We start from the raw sequence: 16719 nt of genomic DNA on the forward strand, positions 1-16719 counted from the left end.
TTCTCTTCTCTCCTCCTTTAATCTTTTTTTCTCTTGCCTTCTCCTCTGCCTTATCTGTTTCATTGAGGTCTGTCTCCCTCTTCCTCCCCAGGGCCCCGCCTCTTCCTGTCCTGCCCCATGGACGTGGAAGGTTCTAGAGTGTGGTTCACAGACCTGTGGAACTACTCCATCATCCCCTACGTGCTGGAGGCAGTCAGGGAGGGCCTGCAGGTAATGACTTCAACACATACGCACAACGCTCGATAAAACTTCTCTGCTGTCAAATACAGTACAGTATACTATGTATTACACCAAAAACTAAGAGGAGATGGATGCCGACCTTTGAGTCTCTCTCTAAGCAGAATGGCAGGAGATATGCCCAAACGCATTCATATACATGTACAGTAGTGGGTGTACAGTTGCATGCTAACACAGCCATGTTGTATGTGCATCTCTTTTAGCTATACAGCAGCTAAACACGTTCTCCTTCAATAATACAGAATACATACCTTAAGACTTTAACCTGGCCGTTCTACCCAACAGTCTTTCAACTTCATTCTCCCTAAATACCTTCTATAACAATGCATTGAAATTGCAAGGTATTGATATTGCAATCAAATAATCAACTACTATAGTACAGTGTAGTCAAATCACAAACGAATGCCCCTGAAGTTTGCTCTTTCACTTCCACTCACTGAAAACATGGAACATTGCCCATGTCCCATAGCTTTCTGTCAAGGGATTTCAAAATAAAAGCTCACTTTAAATCTCATGTCACAGTCAGATGTTCAATTTGATGGCAACTTCCGGTTTTGACACCCATTCGGTTGACCGGACCTTTCGTCTTTCTGAGGTTCTACCGTATGACTTGCGAGCCGGGACTCTAACCCATCCGTGCACTCTGTCCCTCCCAGCTGTACGGGCGCAGGGCGATGTGGGAGGACCCCGCCAAGTGGGTGATGGAGACCTACCCCTGGTCCCCCAGCGTCCAGCAGCAGGCCTGGCCCGCGCTGCTCCAGCTGAGACCCCAGGACGTGGGCTTCGACGGCTACGCCCTCACCAGGGACGGCTGCCCCAGCAAGCAGACCCCAGAGGGGGACGCCCACACAGACCCCCTGGTTAGCTAGCTGGATTACCTACTAACGTTCTCAAGCTATTTCTGCTACTAAGTTCTACTACAACCTTTAAAGGCGTAGTAGGAAAGAATATATATTGCTGTAGTGTAACTCAGACGCTGACCCCTGATTGGTTACTCTCACTTCGTACTAACCACCTCTACAGTTCTGTTAACCTAGATCTACCTCTATCTAGCTGTCTATCTATACTGCTCCTGCAGTATGATTGCTTTCATTGAGAGCAGTGGTCTTATAAAACTGAATAGCTGTGGATGACCTGTGAACTTTGACCCCTCGCTCCAGGTGAACATGCTGATGAGGCTGAAGGAGGCGGCCCACGGCTCTGGACCGCAGAGCTATGACTCCGACTCCAATAGCAACGATCACCAAGACGACGCACCGCTGGCCCCTTCGCTGGAGTCTACGTTGTGATTGGTGGACTAGTCCCTCTTGCTGACATACAATAGCACCAGCCTTGTGTCAAATACAAAGGTGCGTTTGATTTATCTCAGAGTTTGCACTGATGAGGGGCTGTTCCGTTGCTTTCATTGAACTGAACAATCAAAATCAAATGCACCTTATGAGATGGTGTCTGACAAATGTGTTCGGCCCTGGTCGAGCGACAATCACGGACAGACCTACATTGCATTTGCATCCAATGACCAATCAGGGACAGCGATTCAAGACATTCCTAGTCCGTAACAGGCTTAAATAGAATACTGTTGGGGGGAAGGGGGGGTGGGGGGGTGGAGTGGTGTTTGTAGCCCAAATGGACACCCCTGTCTGTGCAGACATTTCTCTGGTGCTGATCTTAACCATGCCTTACTCCTTCCAACGGAAGTCACCTGAACTGATACCACTCAACCCCTACTGGGACGCCACACCTTTGGTACGCTCAACTTCTTACAGGGGCCGTGAATTCAGTCGCTGTACAAGGTTACCGGGCTGGATGGATGTTTATCCATATGCCTTCAGTAGGCCTACAGCTTGCTGGCACTAAGAGGTTAGGATTAGGAGGAGTCTAGTCTGACAATGTCAGTACACTCACGAAAAGAGGTGCTAGAACCAGCCAATTCTAACTGTATAGAACAGCCCTCAGAAGAGCCCTCATCCCCCCAAATATAATCTGTAAGGCTCCATATAGAACCTTTTCAGGTCTGTAGGGTGTCATAGCACGCTTTTCCGGTCAGAAACAACCATTTCAGAAGATAAATAGATGTGAATACTGTAAAGCAGACAAACTATTAACATTCTTGTCCATTCTGTACTCTTTTGGAGGACATTGGACCTTATTGATAGTTAATAGTACAGCACCTCATGGTCCTCTCAGAATCATCCCAACATTGTGATTAGTATATCTCTTCCGTCTCTGACTAGCTGGTATTCCAGCCATTGAGCTCAATCGTCGGACGGACCCGAGTCATTGTTTCTCCACATCAAGGCACTGTGGTCAATCTGGACGTCACATTTGAGAGGTCCATCCCCGGGACGTCTGCCTGTGGCCACAGCTTAGCTTCTCAACACGATATTCCAGCATGCGCCAGGATTCACTTAGGAGCATTAGAAGCTGTGTTCATTAGCTTCAAGTGCTAACGAGATCTGGCATATTGCTTCAGGTCAAGTGACCGGGTTTTCTTCCCTCATAAACTGGACAGTTCTCCCAGCGGATTACGCTACTGTGAGGTTCCACTTAGGGTACTACCCCGCCTCCTCCTCCCATTCTGTGTTTTGTGTATAGGAACATAAAAAGATGAAGCGTCAGATGTCTTCTGACAGTACATGGGAGTAGCCTACATGCACAGGGGAGCCACTTCTATGGCATTTGATCCACTTTGGCTCCCGGAGCAGCATAGTTCCAGACAGAATGTGAATCGATCACATCTCAGGCGCTCTTGACATTCCGTGGTTCCTGCTGCCCAGCCTCAGTGTTCTTTTAGTACAGAATTCTATGCAACATGCATTCTAGAACATTAGACTGAAGCCAAAAAGAAAGGAAAGTTTACATGTATTTTTCACAGTATTGCTGCCAAGATATGTATTCCAGTAGGTGTGTGAGTTGATCTGTGAATATTTTGCTGAGTTTGTATTTTCACTGCTAGAGCCTAAGGTTGATGCAAGCACAAATAGAAATGTGTGTTTGTGTGTTGTTGCTGTTGTTGCTTTATCCCACAAAGTATGGATGTTGGAATGTGTGGTGAAAGGTAAGATATTTTCAGTCTAGTTGTTGATAATCTTTTAATTAATCTGTGAATGATGCTCATGTACATTTTTATTTTGGATGGTTAACATGTAAATATTTGATCTATCACACATTTCGAGGACATTTCCAGAACCTTTTAACATAACTAGGGTTTGTAATTTGTGTACAGTTTGTTTTCATCTTTGTAAGTTGTATTTTCTTGTCAATGTAGGTTTCTAAAATCATGCGACTGTGTGAATAAATGTGGACACAATAATTAAACCATAACGAAACCACAATTGTCAGTGATGCATTTTTCCATCATAATCTGTGACGTTCAGGCTAAGTTTTTGATTAGATAACCTTGTTTAAAAATTAATTTAATCAGGGGCATTTTTGATCAGTTTTATTTGGAAAAAATATACTCAAAGTACAAAATATTGATACAAAACATACAAATAATATAGGCTATGCATTTATAAGTTATATACATTTATCATCTACATAGAGTAAAGGTATTAAATCTAATCGAATAGTATAGTCAGTTATAATACTCTTGGTAGATGTTCCTTACAATATTGAACAAGGTAGGCTATGCGGGACAAAGGCTGCGAAAATACAGCTGAATTACTGAATCTCTTGGCACCCGGATAGGCCTATCTGCCAAGACAGTTCAACAGGAAGTGGAATACATACTATAAACCTATCAGGTGCTCGGCCAAAGGATATGGAGTCTCGTTTGCGTATAGGCTAATTTCTATTTACAGTATTTAACAGTCAAAAAATCTAAACTAAGACACAGTTATTTCCTCGTCCTCTGAGTGGGAGAAGTCCGAGTGCTTGCTGGAGTTGTACGGCGAGGAGAGGTGCGACTCCACGCTGTTCAGGAAGTCGCGTTCGGAAGGAGAGTGGCAGAAGGACGCGTGGTTCCTTCTGAAGGTGTCCACGTCGTCCCCGCACGACTTCTTCGCGACGTCACTGAGGTCCGGGTTGGGGTTCGTTTTGGTAGGCAGCGTTTGTTCCCTGCACCCTCCGGATGATAGCAACTCCCTCTCCTTAGAATTGCGCCATTTCATTCTTCGGTTTTGGAACCATATCTTAACCTTTTGAGAAAGGAAAAGAAATTGCTCAACCTTTTTATACGACAGTTGCCTTTTATGGCACAAACTTGACACATCTAGGATTACAGCAATCATGACAGCAACTGTAGGCTATGCAACACATAGACTGCTTAATTACATTACATTACATTACATTACATTACAGTCATTAAGCAGACGCTTTTATCCAAAGCGACTAACAATAATTGCATTTAACGTAGGAAGAGCCAATGTACTAGTACTACTTGCCAGAACTCACAAGTGCATCTTCTTTCTAAAACAAGTGACTAAGAGCATAATCTAGTGCTGAAGGCAAAGTGCAAGATGCTTAATCTCTAGTCTAGTTTGTTTTAAGGTTTGCCTAGGCCTATTTCTTTTTACCTGTGAATCCTTAAGACCTAATTTTGCAGCTAGTTTCTTTCTGTCGGGTTTGCTGATGTACTTCTGTTTCTGAAACATTTTCTCCAAGGCTTTGCGCTGCACGTCGGAGAACACTGCCCTTCGAAGCATCCCTCTTCTGGGCTTCCCTCTGGCAGCCAGTGGCCATGAGAAGGTGTCGGGAATTGGCACGACCGAAGATGATGCTGTGAATATAGAAAATACTAAACATTAGTTACGAAATGTTAGTCAAGTGGTAGAATTTGCTACAGTGATATGTGGTAAGGAAAAGTACTGCCTATGCGCGTGAAAGCACATTATTTCCTTGTCTAAAGCAGTCTGTCTAAAGCAGTCTATAAATATTGACAGTTTTCATTCGAGTGAATTGGCACGAAGGAACTAATTAGCACATTGCTTGGTCCTCTAGCATTGGTATGGTAAAAAGGCAGAGTAGCCTATCCCTTTCGAGAGCTCCATTGCAAGATAGAGGAATTAATGCGGCGTGAACGGTAATTGTGTAGTAATGAACTAACTGAAAAAGGCCGAGGACAGGCTGCTAAAACCATATATTACTGCAACAAAGGAGATTTACACTTTCAAACTAAACACGACTGCATGCCAAGCTCATTTGGGGAATACTGATGGCTGGCTGGGACTTAGGCTACTTTTTGCTCCCACATCATTTTTATTAGGTGAACTCGAAAAGACCTCTGCTATTTCACACGTAGGCCTAGGGCAGGCTTCTAGCTTTAAGACCACCTTATTTTAATCCTGCAGGCCATGTGTGACCAGGATATTATGTGAAAGGGCCTACAGACGACTTGAAAATGAATAAGAAATCATTTGGATTGCAGGCCCATTATAGCAATAGTTAGTCGAGATATAGCCTAATTTGAATTGCATGACTTCAGCTGCTTTATTCGGTCTGCGCAAAGACCTGGGCCTACTTTAGATTCAGTACAACTAACTATCCATAAACATGCATATCACTCTATGTGGTCTTGTGAGAATATTCAAAATAGTGAATAGGCCCTAATGGGGAATTAGTCCATGACTGGTAAATGCCTATCAGCAGCATGGTTAAGTCAACGCTGGGTCTGTGTGTGGCTGCCCGGAGGGAGCTGACCGATTGGTCATGGTGCTGAAAGCATTGTTAGCTATCAGTAGCTAAGTGCACTGGCTCGGTGGGAAAATGAGGCGATGAAGAGGCGCCAGCGGCTTCCTTGGGAGAAGGGATCCGCCTCAAATTTGGACCATGACAATTCCGGCTAATTTGTAGACTAGGGGAACCGGTGCAAAATGTCAGCAGTCACTGCCTCTGCTAAATAGGGCATCAAATTGGCGAGACTGATTCCACGATGTTCTACACTTCCAACCTCTGAACTAATGCGGGTATATTCCCCCTTTAAGATTCACCGAAGTCAGGTCAAACTGTTCCAAAGGATGACATTAAAAACGGACTTCCTAAATAAATAGAATAGGATTCAGTTCAGATTTACCTGGGAAATATGATGTTCTGAGGAAAGGATGAAACGATCCGTCAAAATATGGGAGGGGGAAGGCTTTGGAGTGCAGGCCGTGCAATGGAGGAGATGATGCTGTGATTAAAACAAATAAATATGAGAAACTGTGTGATAAGGTGAGTTATTCAACATTTTACAGTTTACGACTCAGATGTAAGTTATGAATTATCTAATTGCGCACATCCACATATGCAAGAGAGACAACGGAGATTTTGCAGTTCACAGATAATCCACCAAAATATAGACTAGTTGCAGTCTAATCTTTACATCTGAATGATCTTACCGTTTCTTGATGGTGCTAGTATGGCGTTAACTCCAAATTTCAGATAGTTAGGGTCGTTGTGCATGGAAATTGAGGTGTGAGGAGAACTCGTCCTAGACAGAGCAGACGTGGAGATGACAGCCAGGTCGGTGGTGGCTCCTGTCACCGGAGGCGACCCGCTGGGCGAGGACACTGTCCGGTGCATGTAGTTGACCGGCCGGCTGATCCGCAACAGGTCCTCCACGAGAAAGCTCGAATGGGCGGCAAACGCAGAATGCAGAGACTGGGGCAGAGACAGCGTCCCCTGGGGCCGGAGCAGACCAGGGTACATGGCGGGGGGCGCAAGTGCGCTGGGGAACATCATTGCTCCGTTTGGGTTGGTAAGGAAAAAGTAAAGCGGTCTCTCTTACACACGCTGATGTTTTCCTCGCCTAGTCTATATGATCCAAGGGGAAAGAACTCGAAGAAGGGTTTTATAGTGGGACCGTTAGCAAAGCCCTTTCGAAACTGACAGCCAAACAATGAAGTTCAACAAAGTTCTCGACGTGAGTTTCTTTCAGGGGGAACTCGGAGCTCTCTGATTGGTCCAAAGAAGCAATTTATGATTGGATTAGACTTCATAAGCAAGCGGTGGACAATGTCCTCTCGACAAAGAGAGTGTAGTCATCAATTTTGCATACTGACCACTCCTTAAAGTATAGCGGTGGTAACTCACTTGAGCTAATTAAAAGGCTATTTCTGAAAGATTCAAACAACGTTTGCTCTGAATAGGGCAGCTCTGTAAAAAGAATCTATTAAATTCATTTGAGTAGGGCTAGCATAGAGCATAGATCTTTAGATTAGAGGTGCTGAATGAGAAGAGCATAAGCTGTTGTAGCCACATTTAATGCACATATTTTCGTTTAGCCTGTTACACAGTCTTATTGTATATGTATGGAGGAATTAGTAATTGTAATTCCAAATGTAGCTTTTTAAAAGGCTAATGATTATAAACAAAATAAATCATTAGGGCTATTAATATGATTATGATAATGGTGAGTAGCATATTATTATTAAGATTATTATTATTAGTAGTAGTAGTAGGCTAGTAGTAGTAGTAGTGCTAGTAGTAGCCTAGTAGTAGTAGGATATTGATTTTGTTGTTGTTGTTATTGTTGTAGAATTATGATTATTCTGATTAGCCTATTATTATGCTTATTATTATTATTATTATTATTAATAGTAGTAGTAGTAGTAGCCTAGTAGCAGTAGCATATTAGGCTATAGGCCTATGTTATTAAGCCTATGGATATTATTATGAATTAACATCATAGTAATATTATTATTAGCAGTAGGCCTAATATTGGTATGTGCTTGTAAACTCGCCCCAGGCCCCATGGAAGTTTTATTAATGAACGAAACGTGACCTAATTCCACGTCAGTCGTGCCTCCTTCCAGAGCGAGTTTGAACTGTTGTGTGGATCTCGAGCGCGTTTCATCTCTCCTGTCCCGCACGCGCTCTTATCCTCTTATCCATGAAGTAACTGTCAGACTCATCGGTTTTATTCTGTCTTACCCTGACACAAATCTTTGTGGAAAAATCGTATTATTCAGTAGCCTATTTCAATGGGCGTTTTGGGTCTCTTTCTGTAATGAAAGGATTTCTTCTGTTAGACACCTTAAGATTAAATGGTGCTGAATTTAATGACCTAATGTTTTGAATGGAGAATGGAGATCCTGTTGTGTTGCCTATTGCTATGTAGTCTACAGTAGTCCTATAGTCTATGTGCATTGGTCTGAGGGAACACCTTTGAACACCAGGGACATAGAGTTTGATTTAACACCAACGGTCTACTTTGAATTATAGTATGCCTATCATTTATTTGAGAATATTTTGTATTTAATGAGTATTGTATTTGATTGAGTAACCTATAGGCTATAGACCATCATAGGCCTACGTTTTCATGGTCAGCATGCAAGTCTGTTGAAGAAAAGGGGTTTTAATGTACGGGAGTGAAATCATTTGTAAAATATATTAGAAATAATTATTTCTAACTCATGTTGTCGTTGATGTGCCTCTGTCCTCCTGGGAAGCGCGCGGGCGCATAATTTCATGGAGCTTTAGCTTCTGTGCCATCCCTCACAGGACGCACGCACTCTCTCCTCCCTGCACTTTCAAAGCATTGGAGTTGACTCTCTAGAGAGAATGCGAAGGTAACCCACTATAAATGAATGGTTTTTAGGAGAACAAAACCGAGAGAGCAGCGGTCAGACGCCATTAGTCACAGGTCTTAGCCAACTGGCCTCAGGATTCACCTCTCTGAGCCGAACGAACAGAAAAGAGCTTCCAAATAGAATCTTCCTCAAAGCAACCCTTTTGTTCGTTTTCCCCCCTGTTCTATAATCTATTTCATCAATGGGTGTGTATCATTTTCCTCCTGCGGTTTGCAAGCCATCCTAAAACGTTTTTGCTTTGACATTCAACAATAAAGTGGAACCCACGTGTGGCGCAGCATGGGCCAGCCAAGCCCTCCAGACAACCACTCTCCCTTTTTACTAGTAGGCTAAAGTTTACAGAGGAAGAAAAACAGAAGAGGCTTCTTTCAAAGGGACGGTTCTGTCGAACAACATAAACCACAGCCTAAATCTTTTCCTAGTTTTATATTTCTTCACGCATCCTAGAGCGAAAGTTATTTCCATTCTAAAAAGTGGTTGCTTTATTCACCTGTAACCAAACTGAGAGCTAGGCCTATGTGCTCTCGTTGTGGTAGGCGAGTCTATGTAGGCCTATAGGCTTATGGTTTAGGAATAGCTGGATTTTCTCAGGTAGGCTGATTATATAGGGTATCCCTATACTAGGCCCAGTTTGACGAAATAGCCTAAAGGCCTTTTCATTGACGGATGTTTTTAGGGATGCAATTGTCTCCTTTCGGCAGAAACCTATCACCTTTACTCTAGTGTGCATGCACCTGTTGTTCCGTTCACAATTTAATTTAAATAATAAATATAATCATGAATGGGTATTTGGCCAAAATATCATTGAACGTTGACTTGACCTCTTCGATTTGTAAGGTCAATTTGTAAGATGTGTTGTTGTTGTTGTTGTCGTCGTCGCCGTTGTTGTTGTTGCCTATGAAGTATGAACATGCTATACAACTTCAACAGATTAGGTTCAAATGGTAGCCTAGCTAATTTTGATCACAACCGTGAAATGATTACCTATATTTTGGCCCAGAATAACTGTTGCGCTCTAAGCATTTTACTCTTACTCTTTCACGATCCCTCGAAAATCCCTCTATTGTACGAATCAAGCAGATGGTTTGCAGGAAATATAGCCACAGTGACCGAAACTAATTTCTACTAGCTCTCCGAGCCTATGGCACGATTGTTTTCTCTTTACCAAACACACAGAAAACAGGTGGCCGGTATTGAATCAAATTTTAAGATATTATATCCACGTTGAATTTGAACCCGTCACCACCCAATCCGTGTAGGCCTACGAAATGAAAAAAAAACAACGATTCGTTAGAAACAGACTATGCTATTGATTTTGAACACGTGGATGCAATTGTTTGCTGTTGCAAACGGTGGTTGTTAGTTTAAAAGTTTTGGTTGCATTTGGTTACACTGGGCATAGGTCTACGCAAACATTCAGCATTGATAAAATAGGCCAGTAACTACATTTAAATGAAATTGAAATTTATCAAATAGCTAGGGTCTACAGAAAAAGTGGTATGCAACAGACCCATTTTAAACATATTCATTTCAAATGTGTTTCTTAAATCAGCGACATTTGTTTTACTCGTTGTTCTGCAGATGGTTTTAACACCAGCGCTAAGCCGGTGCGGAGCACGGCTCTTCCTCTCCGGTCTGTCCCGGGCCGACCGGCGGCATCTGGCTCAAACTAGGAACAGGGCCGGCGGGACATAGAGGGGATTAGCAAAGGCCCGAGATACAGAGGAGCTCTGACAAGCATTAAATCGATATTAACTTTGCATTAAACATAACCCCCCGTTTTCAAACGGGGAGAGGCACAAGTCCACGGACAAAGCTTTTCAGTGTGCGTCACCCTCTGCACCTGTTACCCCAATTTACTTGGCAGCCAGTCTATGCTTATGACAGATTTTCTGTTGAACCACCAACAGTGTCCACAAGAAGACTATGTTGTCTAACATTGTTTTGCTTATCTATTTAACCTTTTGTAACCTTTCGCCTATAGTATTTAAGCCCATATATACTAACGCCTACATTACAAAAACTCTTGTGATATTTGGTGATAAGAAATATGGTCACAGCCGTAGTTTTGTCAAAAATTTCCACTTTTTATCTTTCTCTTCAAAGTGTGACAAAACACCATTGGGCAGGTTACCATAGTCTACTGCAAGCCTTTAAGGGTGAATATGTCCCATTCCAGATTCCAGATCCACTCCTCCTTGCAGGTGTATAGTTTTGTGAAGGATTAAGGAACAAGGTATAAACTTTATGCTCTTGTAATGGCACCTATCCAAACCCACAGGTCCATGACGCTGTCTTTCAGAGAGAGGCGGGTCACCGGGTGGGATTATGGATGATATGGTTCTAAAACATTGTGTTTTGCCATGTGTAGTGGAGGTCATTTGAAACCATGCTGTAGTTCTGTCCTGTAGCCTACTGTAAGCCCAAATGCTGCCCTAAGGCCACAGCGATGTCCTTTTGTCAGTAAAGTCTTGGGCTTAGCACTACACATGTAAACATACAGTAGGTCTGTCTTTCAATTTTACGTGTTGACTTACATGTCATGGGTGGCATAGATCCACATAAATATATAATGCGCTCTATGTTGTAAGAGCAGAGATTCCACAGGGCTTAACTGAAGCAATTTCACCAGACAAACCTGTGATGCTAACAAGTATGGGAAGCGTTTGCCTCAATATTGTCTTTGAACCCTCTCCTTACCTCAAACAACCATTTCAATTCAAACCCCTACTTTATACTCCCATTGAGAAGGATGGCTAATTATGAGGGGAGAAAACACAGTGTTTAGAAAGCCCTCATAGAATACTCATTAGTTCTAGATTGGTCACGGGTACTCAAGGGACATCAGTGTTCTAGAACCTAGCTATTCTATTCTCATTCTAATCTCATTTGGCCTCATGAAGTTCCTCGGCTTCAGCAGATCTTTAGAGAACCCTGATGCACCTGGCAGGTTGTTTCAAAAAGTCTTGTAAATGTCTCTGGTTAAAATGTGAGCTCGGTCGGGGGGTGGGGGGGACCCAAGCGTCCCCACAAAGCTCCAGAGAAGAGGGAAACTTTGAGGTTGTCAAGACCAGTTTGAATGAAGGGCCTGTTGCTAACAAGCGATCAACACTACTAGAAATGAGCCTTCGGTCATGCCAACCCCGGCCATTATTCCTGTTGATGGTTCTAATGGGGACACATTGAGGAGAGCTTCTTAGAGTTTCTCTTGAGGGAAGAGCCTTCCTTTCTCAAACCTGAGTGCTCGCTGTATTAAAGGAGAGTGAGAGCTGAGAACCTGTAGTGGGAGTTTTGGGTTTATATATCGGCGCACAATCTCAGGCTTTGTTTTAGGGCCGGGCCCGGAGGGTTGAGGGGAGCACCTTGTCGAAAGGGCCCCATTGAGCCGGGCTGATGGGTTGAGCATGGGGGCTCAGCGATGGTGGCGAAGCCGCTTCTGTAGCGAGGAGGAGCTGGGGTTGTTCTCCGGCTACATGAATGGGGGGACGCTAGCGCCCGTTGGCTAGCTGGTATTGATGTGGTTTAGCCGAGTAATCGGATTGAAAGCGAGCCATGGTACTTATGTCAGTTCGCGTTTCGTCAAATGCATAATATGCATGGCAGTGGCCTGGGGATGGAGTATTGAGACTTGAGCCTGGCAATTCAATGTTATAGAAAGCCAAAGCCTCATTTAATTCAAATATAATTCTCACTCAACCGTTTTACCGATTGATATATTTGCATAACAGCAAAGGCCCTTTGCCTTTTCAGCATCTCTCAGTGTGTGTGTGTGTGTGTATGTGTGTCTTTCTCTGAGGGTTCCCTGGCCTAGGCCCTGCAAGAGTAAAGTGTAATTGAGAGTGCTTAGCTGGTGTACATGTACACCCTGAGAGGCAAAGTTTCTCACAAGGATAATCAAGGAGGTGGCGTCTGGGGACAGGTTGATGGAGAGAGAGGGGGAACGCTTCCAGACGATGACATTTAACTTTCCCTTCCACAGAAGGAGCAATGTGTCAGTATGGGACAAAAGACCAACTGTCTCAAACAGTGTAATACATTTAGAGTGGTGTGAACTCTCACGTGATATCATGTCAACAACAAGTGATTGTTGTTTCGTCTGTCCTTTTGATGCTTGTTCTAATGCTAATACAGGTTGTTGCCTTCAAGATCTCAAGCTCTTTAGCTCTTTGCCTGTGAATGGAACCATGCAGGTATCACTTCCCATGAAGTTGCTCTTCTAAAGTTACATCAGACCCGTTGGGTATATATATAAAAATATAGGGTTAATATATATATATATATATATATATATATATATATATATAATGTGACATTGTACAATCCATATAGAACTAGAACTGATATAGAACCATTTGTAACAATAGAAGCACCCTCTGAAAAAAAGGTTCCATATTATTAATCCCTTTTCAGGTCAGAAAGAACCCTTTAAAGGTTCCAAACAGCACCGAGCTGTAAAAAGTTCTATCTGGAACCTTTTTTTCAGACCATTCTTCTATTGTTACAAAGAATGGCACCCTTTTTTGTGCACAGTGTACTGTAATGTAGGTAATGTTTTAATGTTGTTTTATGGCTGCAATGTCAAGATATGGAATTATCTAGTGATTTAGAGATGGATTTGAAGTTATACAATAATATACCATGCCATTTTAAAGTCATAATACTGTTATTTAGTAATCAGATGTCACGTGTTACGAATAACAGCCATGTTACACAAGCTTAAGAACCTGAGCTTATTCTCATATCCTAGCCACTCTTGATGAAATTGCTACCCTTCCTACTTGATTATATGTAGACAGGACATATTAAATGTCTGGTTTTGGCTAAAAGAATCCCCTTGGCCCTGACCTGTGTGGCCATTTGAAACCACATTTCCAACATCACATCAATGGAGAGCAATCTCGACCCAATACTATCCTCATTCCAAAATGATTCTCCTTCTGTCCCTGTCACAAAAAAAGCTCTTTGAACCTGCCCCCCCACCCCCCTCCCCCACCACCCTCTAAGGAGTAATCCATGGCCTAGACTTTGATTTGGCACCCCCATGCTCCACCCCATCCCTCCATCCCTCCTTCCTCTCTCCCCTCTCCCAAAATGTACAGCAGACGAGAGTCACGCTGGGGGAAGAAGGAGAAAAGTGGTGTTAATATCAGCATGTCAGACGCAAGATTTATCCTAATCTCCTTAGCGGTGTGGCAGGGCGCGAGGTTGAAAGGCAAGGGGAGCGGAGCCACGGGGGTCTGGCAAGCCATGGTCACCCCCCCACCACCACCACCACCTCACCCCTAACCCTCCGCCCCTGCCTCCAGCCCCAGCCCTACCCTCTCTACCCCCACCGCCACCCTTCACAGCCCTCCCTCCTGGGGGATAATGCCAGCCGCCGTGCCTGCCGACAGAGTCAAATCCTTCAGGCCCTCACCCCCAACCCTCTTCCTGAGCTGCAACTATGGGCTTTCATAGGATACTTCCTGAAGAGGCGGGTGATATTCTCTCTTCATACACACACACACACACACACACACACACACACACACACACACACACACACACACACATAACACGCATAGGCTATAAAAGGCTATAAAAGCACAAGCACACACATGCTTGTGCACACGAACACGCACACAAAAACACAAACACACACACTAACACACACACACACACACACACACACACACACACACACACACACACACCCTCCCTCCCTACCCCCTCTCCCATTGACATCGTCTGATCCCAAGCTGGCTGTTACCCTTGTCCTGTGAATCAAAGGTATGATATGGTTTTGATGTGGTCATCCCCACTGAATATCATTGTTGCCTGAACACCATGTTGCAAGGACTGTTAATCCATCCGATACAGACTCAATGAGATATCATTTTCAGCATATGGCGCTGTTCCTACGCTCGGTTTGAGCTCTTTATTTCTGGGTTTTGAGAGTCTTCTTTTTATCCTCAGGAAGAATGGTTTATGGAATTAGAACATATTGGGGCCTTTACGCCAGGTGCAAATGGTCGCCCTGAATCTGGGCCTCATTCAAATTGATTATTTGAAATCAAAGCATTTCGTTTGTTGTTTAGTTTGGAGACGTTTTGAAGAGACACCCAGCAGTGGTCATAGCAACACCAGATCTAAGAAGGTATGGAAGTGTAAGGTGATCTAACAGACTGCCCTCTCCAAAGACCCGGTGAAGGCCTTCTAGGCCTCTGGAGGTCCTCTGGTCTACACTGCTGCCAGAAAAGGTCCTCGGTGTTCCGTCAGGACCTTTTGACCTCTGGCTGTATGCTCTCTAAAGAGGGGTCCTTTCAGAGCTCTGGTGTATTCAGCTCTCTGATTGACAAACAAGGCTGCCCTAAACTGCCTGTAGAAAAGTGAAAAGGCAAGACCCTCAGCTGAAGTCACCCACAAGATTTGCCGTCAGCGATGATCTGCCTGAAACTGTTGCAACTTAAAGATGTTCCACACTGATCTTATTTTTTGAGAGGATAGGAAGTGTTCTTGTGTGTTCCTCTGCCTGTAATGTTATAGCTATTTACCTTTACTTGTAGGATGGGAAGAAACATCAACTGAGTACTCATGAATGAGGTGGAATAACATGACTGTGACTTAGAATGTGGCCAACATTCCATTAGCACTGGAGAGCTCTGTAAAAGTCCCTCAAGGTGAATTTATAGTCTTTCTCTTTCTCCCTCTCTCTCTGTCTGTCTCTCTCTCTCTCTCTCTCTCTCTCTCTCTCTCTCTCTCGTCCCCGTCAGAGGGAAAGAAGCAGAGGCCTCCACCGTCTCAGCTTTGCACAAAACCCATCCAAGAGTGAAGAGACCAGACTGAAGTACTTGGTCAGCCCAGCTGCCTTGGGGACTGAATGGGGTTTTCTTTCTGGAGCGCCCATTCAATGCTCTCTGTCCCCTCTGAATACAATGTAGGTGTTACTGCTTGGAGAGGGAAATAACAAAAATGTTGTTGAGAGGCTGAGGCAGGATTGTGAAGGGGCCGTGTTTTCATTCTCACTCAGTCATGAAATCATTCCTCCTTCGCGTGAGGGGGGTCCCCCTCACAAAGAGCCCAGGAGCTCCTGGCGACACCGCCCGACATTTTTATGGGGCCTTTTTTTTAACTTAACTCGATACTAAATTTGATTCTGAATAAAACATGAATCTTTCTGTGTATTTAAAAGAACTGGAGCTTCTCTGTCATTCTGGCCTGCAGCTTCTGAAAGGCGCAGGAAGACTTTTGATGTTTAGGACAGAAAGGTGAGGAATTTGATAGCGATCTCAGAGTCTTCTCTTTTGGACATTTCCCTTTCTCTTCTCTTGCCAAGATGGACGGTATTCCGGAAACATTTCATTCTTTCTTTAGTACATCTACCACTTTCACAGTTGCGCTCCCCCACCTTCCATGTGCACACACGCACACACACACACACACACACACACACACACACACACACACACACACACACACGCACACACACACACACACACACACACACACACACACACACACACACACACACACACACCAGCCCCATGAAGAGGGAAAAACAGTCCTTTTTCTCTTTCATCTTATCATTGTCTTGGGGTGTGACATGGTGAGTCTATAACCCCGGACGGGTCAGGGAGGAATCTAAAGACTATTAGGAGCAGGGGTACCACAAAAGGTTGGCAGGGGCACTTGTTAAAAAGGAAGTAGCCGTTCTCAGGGGGCCAGGAGTTGTGTGGTGCCGAGATTAAAACTTTCGTTTCAGATTTGGTGCTATTCATGGAGGGCAGGGTGTGAATGGAGCCCAGTGGAGACGCTCAGTGGTGCTCTAGACTCCTGCTCTCTGACTCTCTGACACATTTCAACACACTGCCAGCCAGACACTGCACAGCAGTAGGTGTGTGTGTGTGTGTGTGTCAGTGTGTGTGAGTGTGTGTGTGTATGTGTTCGGTGTATGCGTGTGTGGGTTCTAATTAACGTGCAGCAGGGGTTA

At 44.0% G+C, this 16719-nt stretch overlaps 2 protein-coding genes across 3 annotated transcripts in view; one reads left to right on the top strand and one right to left on the bottom strand.

Moving 5' to 3' along the window:
- nav2b (neuron navigator 2b) overlaps positions 1-3566 on the top strand; it is a 50467-nt gene extending 46901 nt beyond the window's left edge. For both annotated transcript variants that reach the window (XM_084452921.1, XM_084452922.1), the window contains exons 24-26: positions 92-210; positions 894-1097; positions 1398-3566. In XM_084452921.1, the coding sequence (XP_084309047.1) occupies positions 92-210; positions 894-1097; positions 1398-1526 (452 nt within the window). In that variant the 3' untranslated portion in view covers positions 1527-3566. The remainder of the gene's footprint in view (positions 1-91; positions 211-893; positions 1098-1397) is intronic.
- A 498-nt stretch (positions 3567-4064) lies between these two features.
- dbx1b (developing brain homeobox 1b) lies at positions 4065-6900 on the bottom strand (the record flags this gene model as incomplete). Its single annotated transcript, XM_084453142.1, has 4 exons — positions 4065-4376; positions 4755-4957; positions 6251-6349; positions 6558-6900. The coding sequence occupies 4 exons, from the start codon at positions 6898-6900 to the stop codon at positions 4065-4067; spliced, it is 957 nt and encodes a 318-aa protein (XP_084309268.1).
- Between the last annotated feature and the right edge of the window lie 9819 nt (positions 6901-16719).

This window comes from Borostomias antarcticus, assembly GCF_949987555.1.
Source record: "Borostomias antarcticus genome assembly, chromosome: 18".
In the NCBI taxonomy this organism is placed as follows: domain Eukaryota; kingdom Metazoa; phylum Chordata; class Actinopteri; order Stomiiformes; family Stomiidae; genus Borostomias; species Borostomias antarcticus.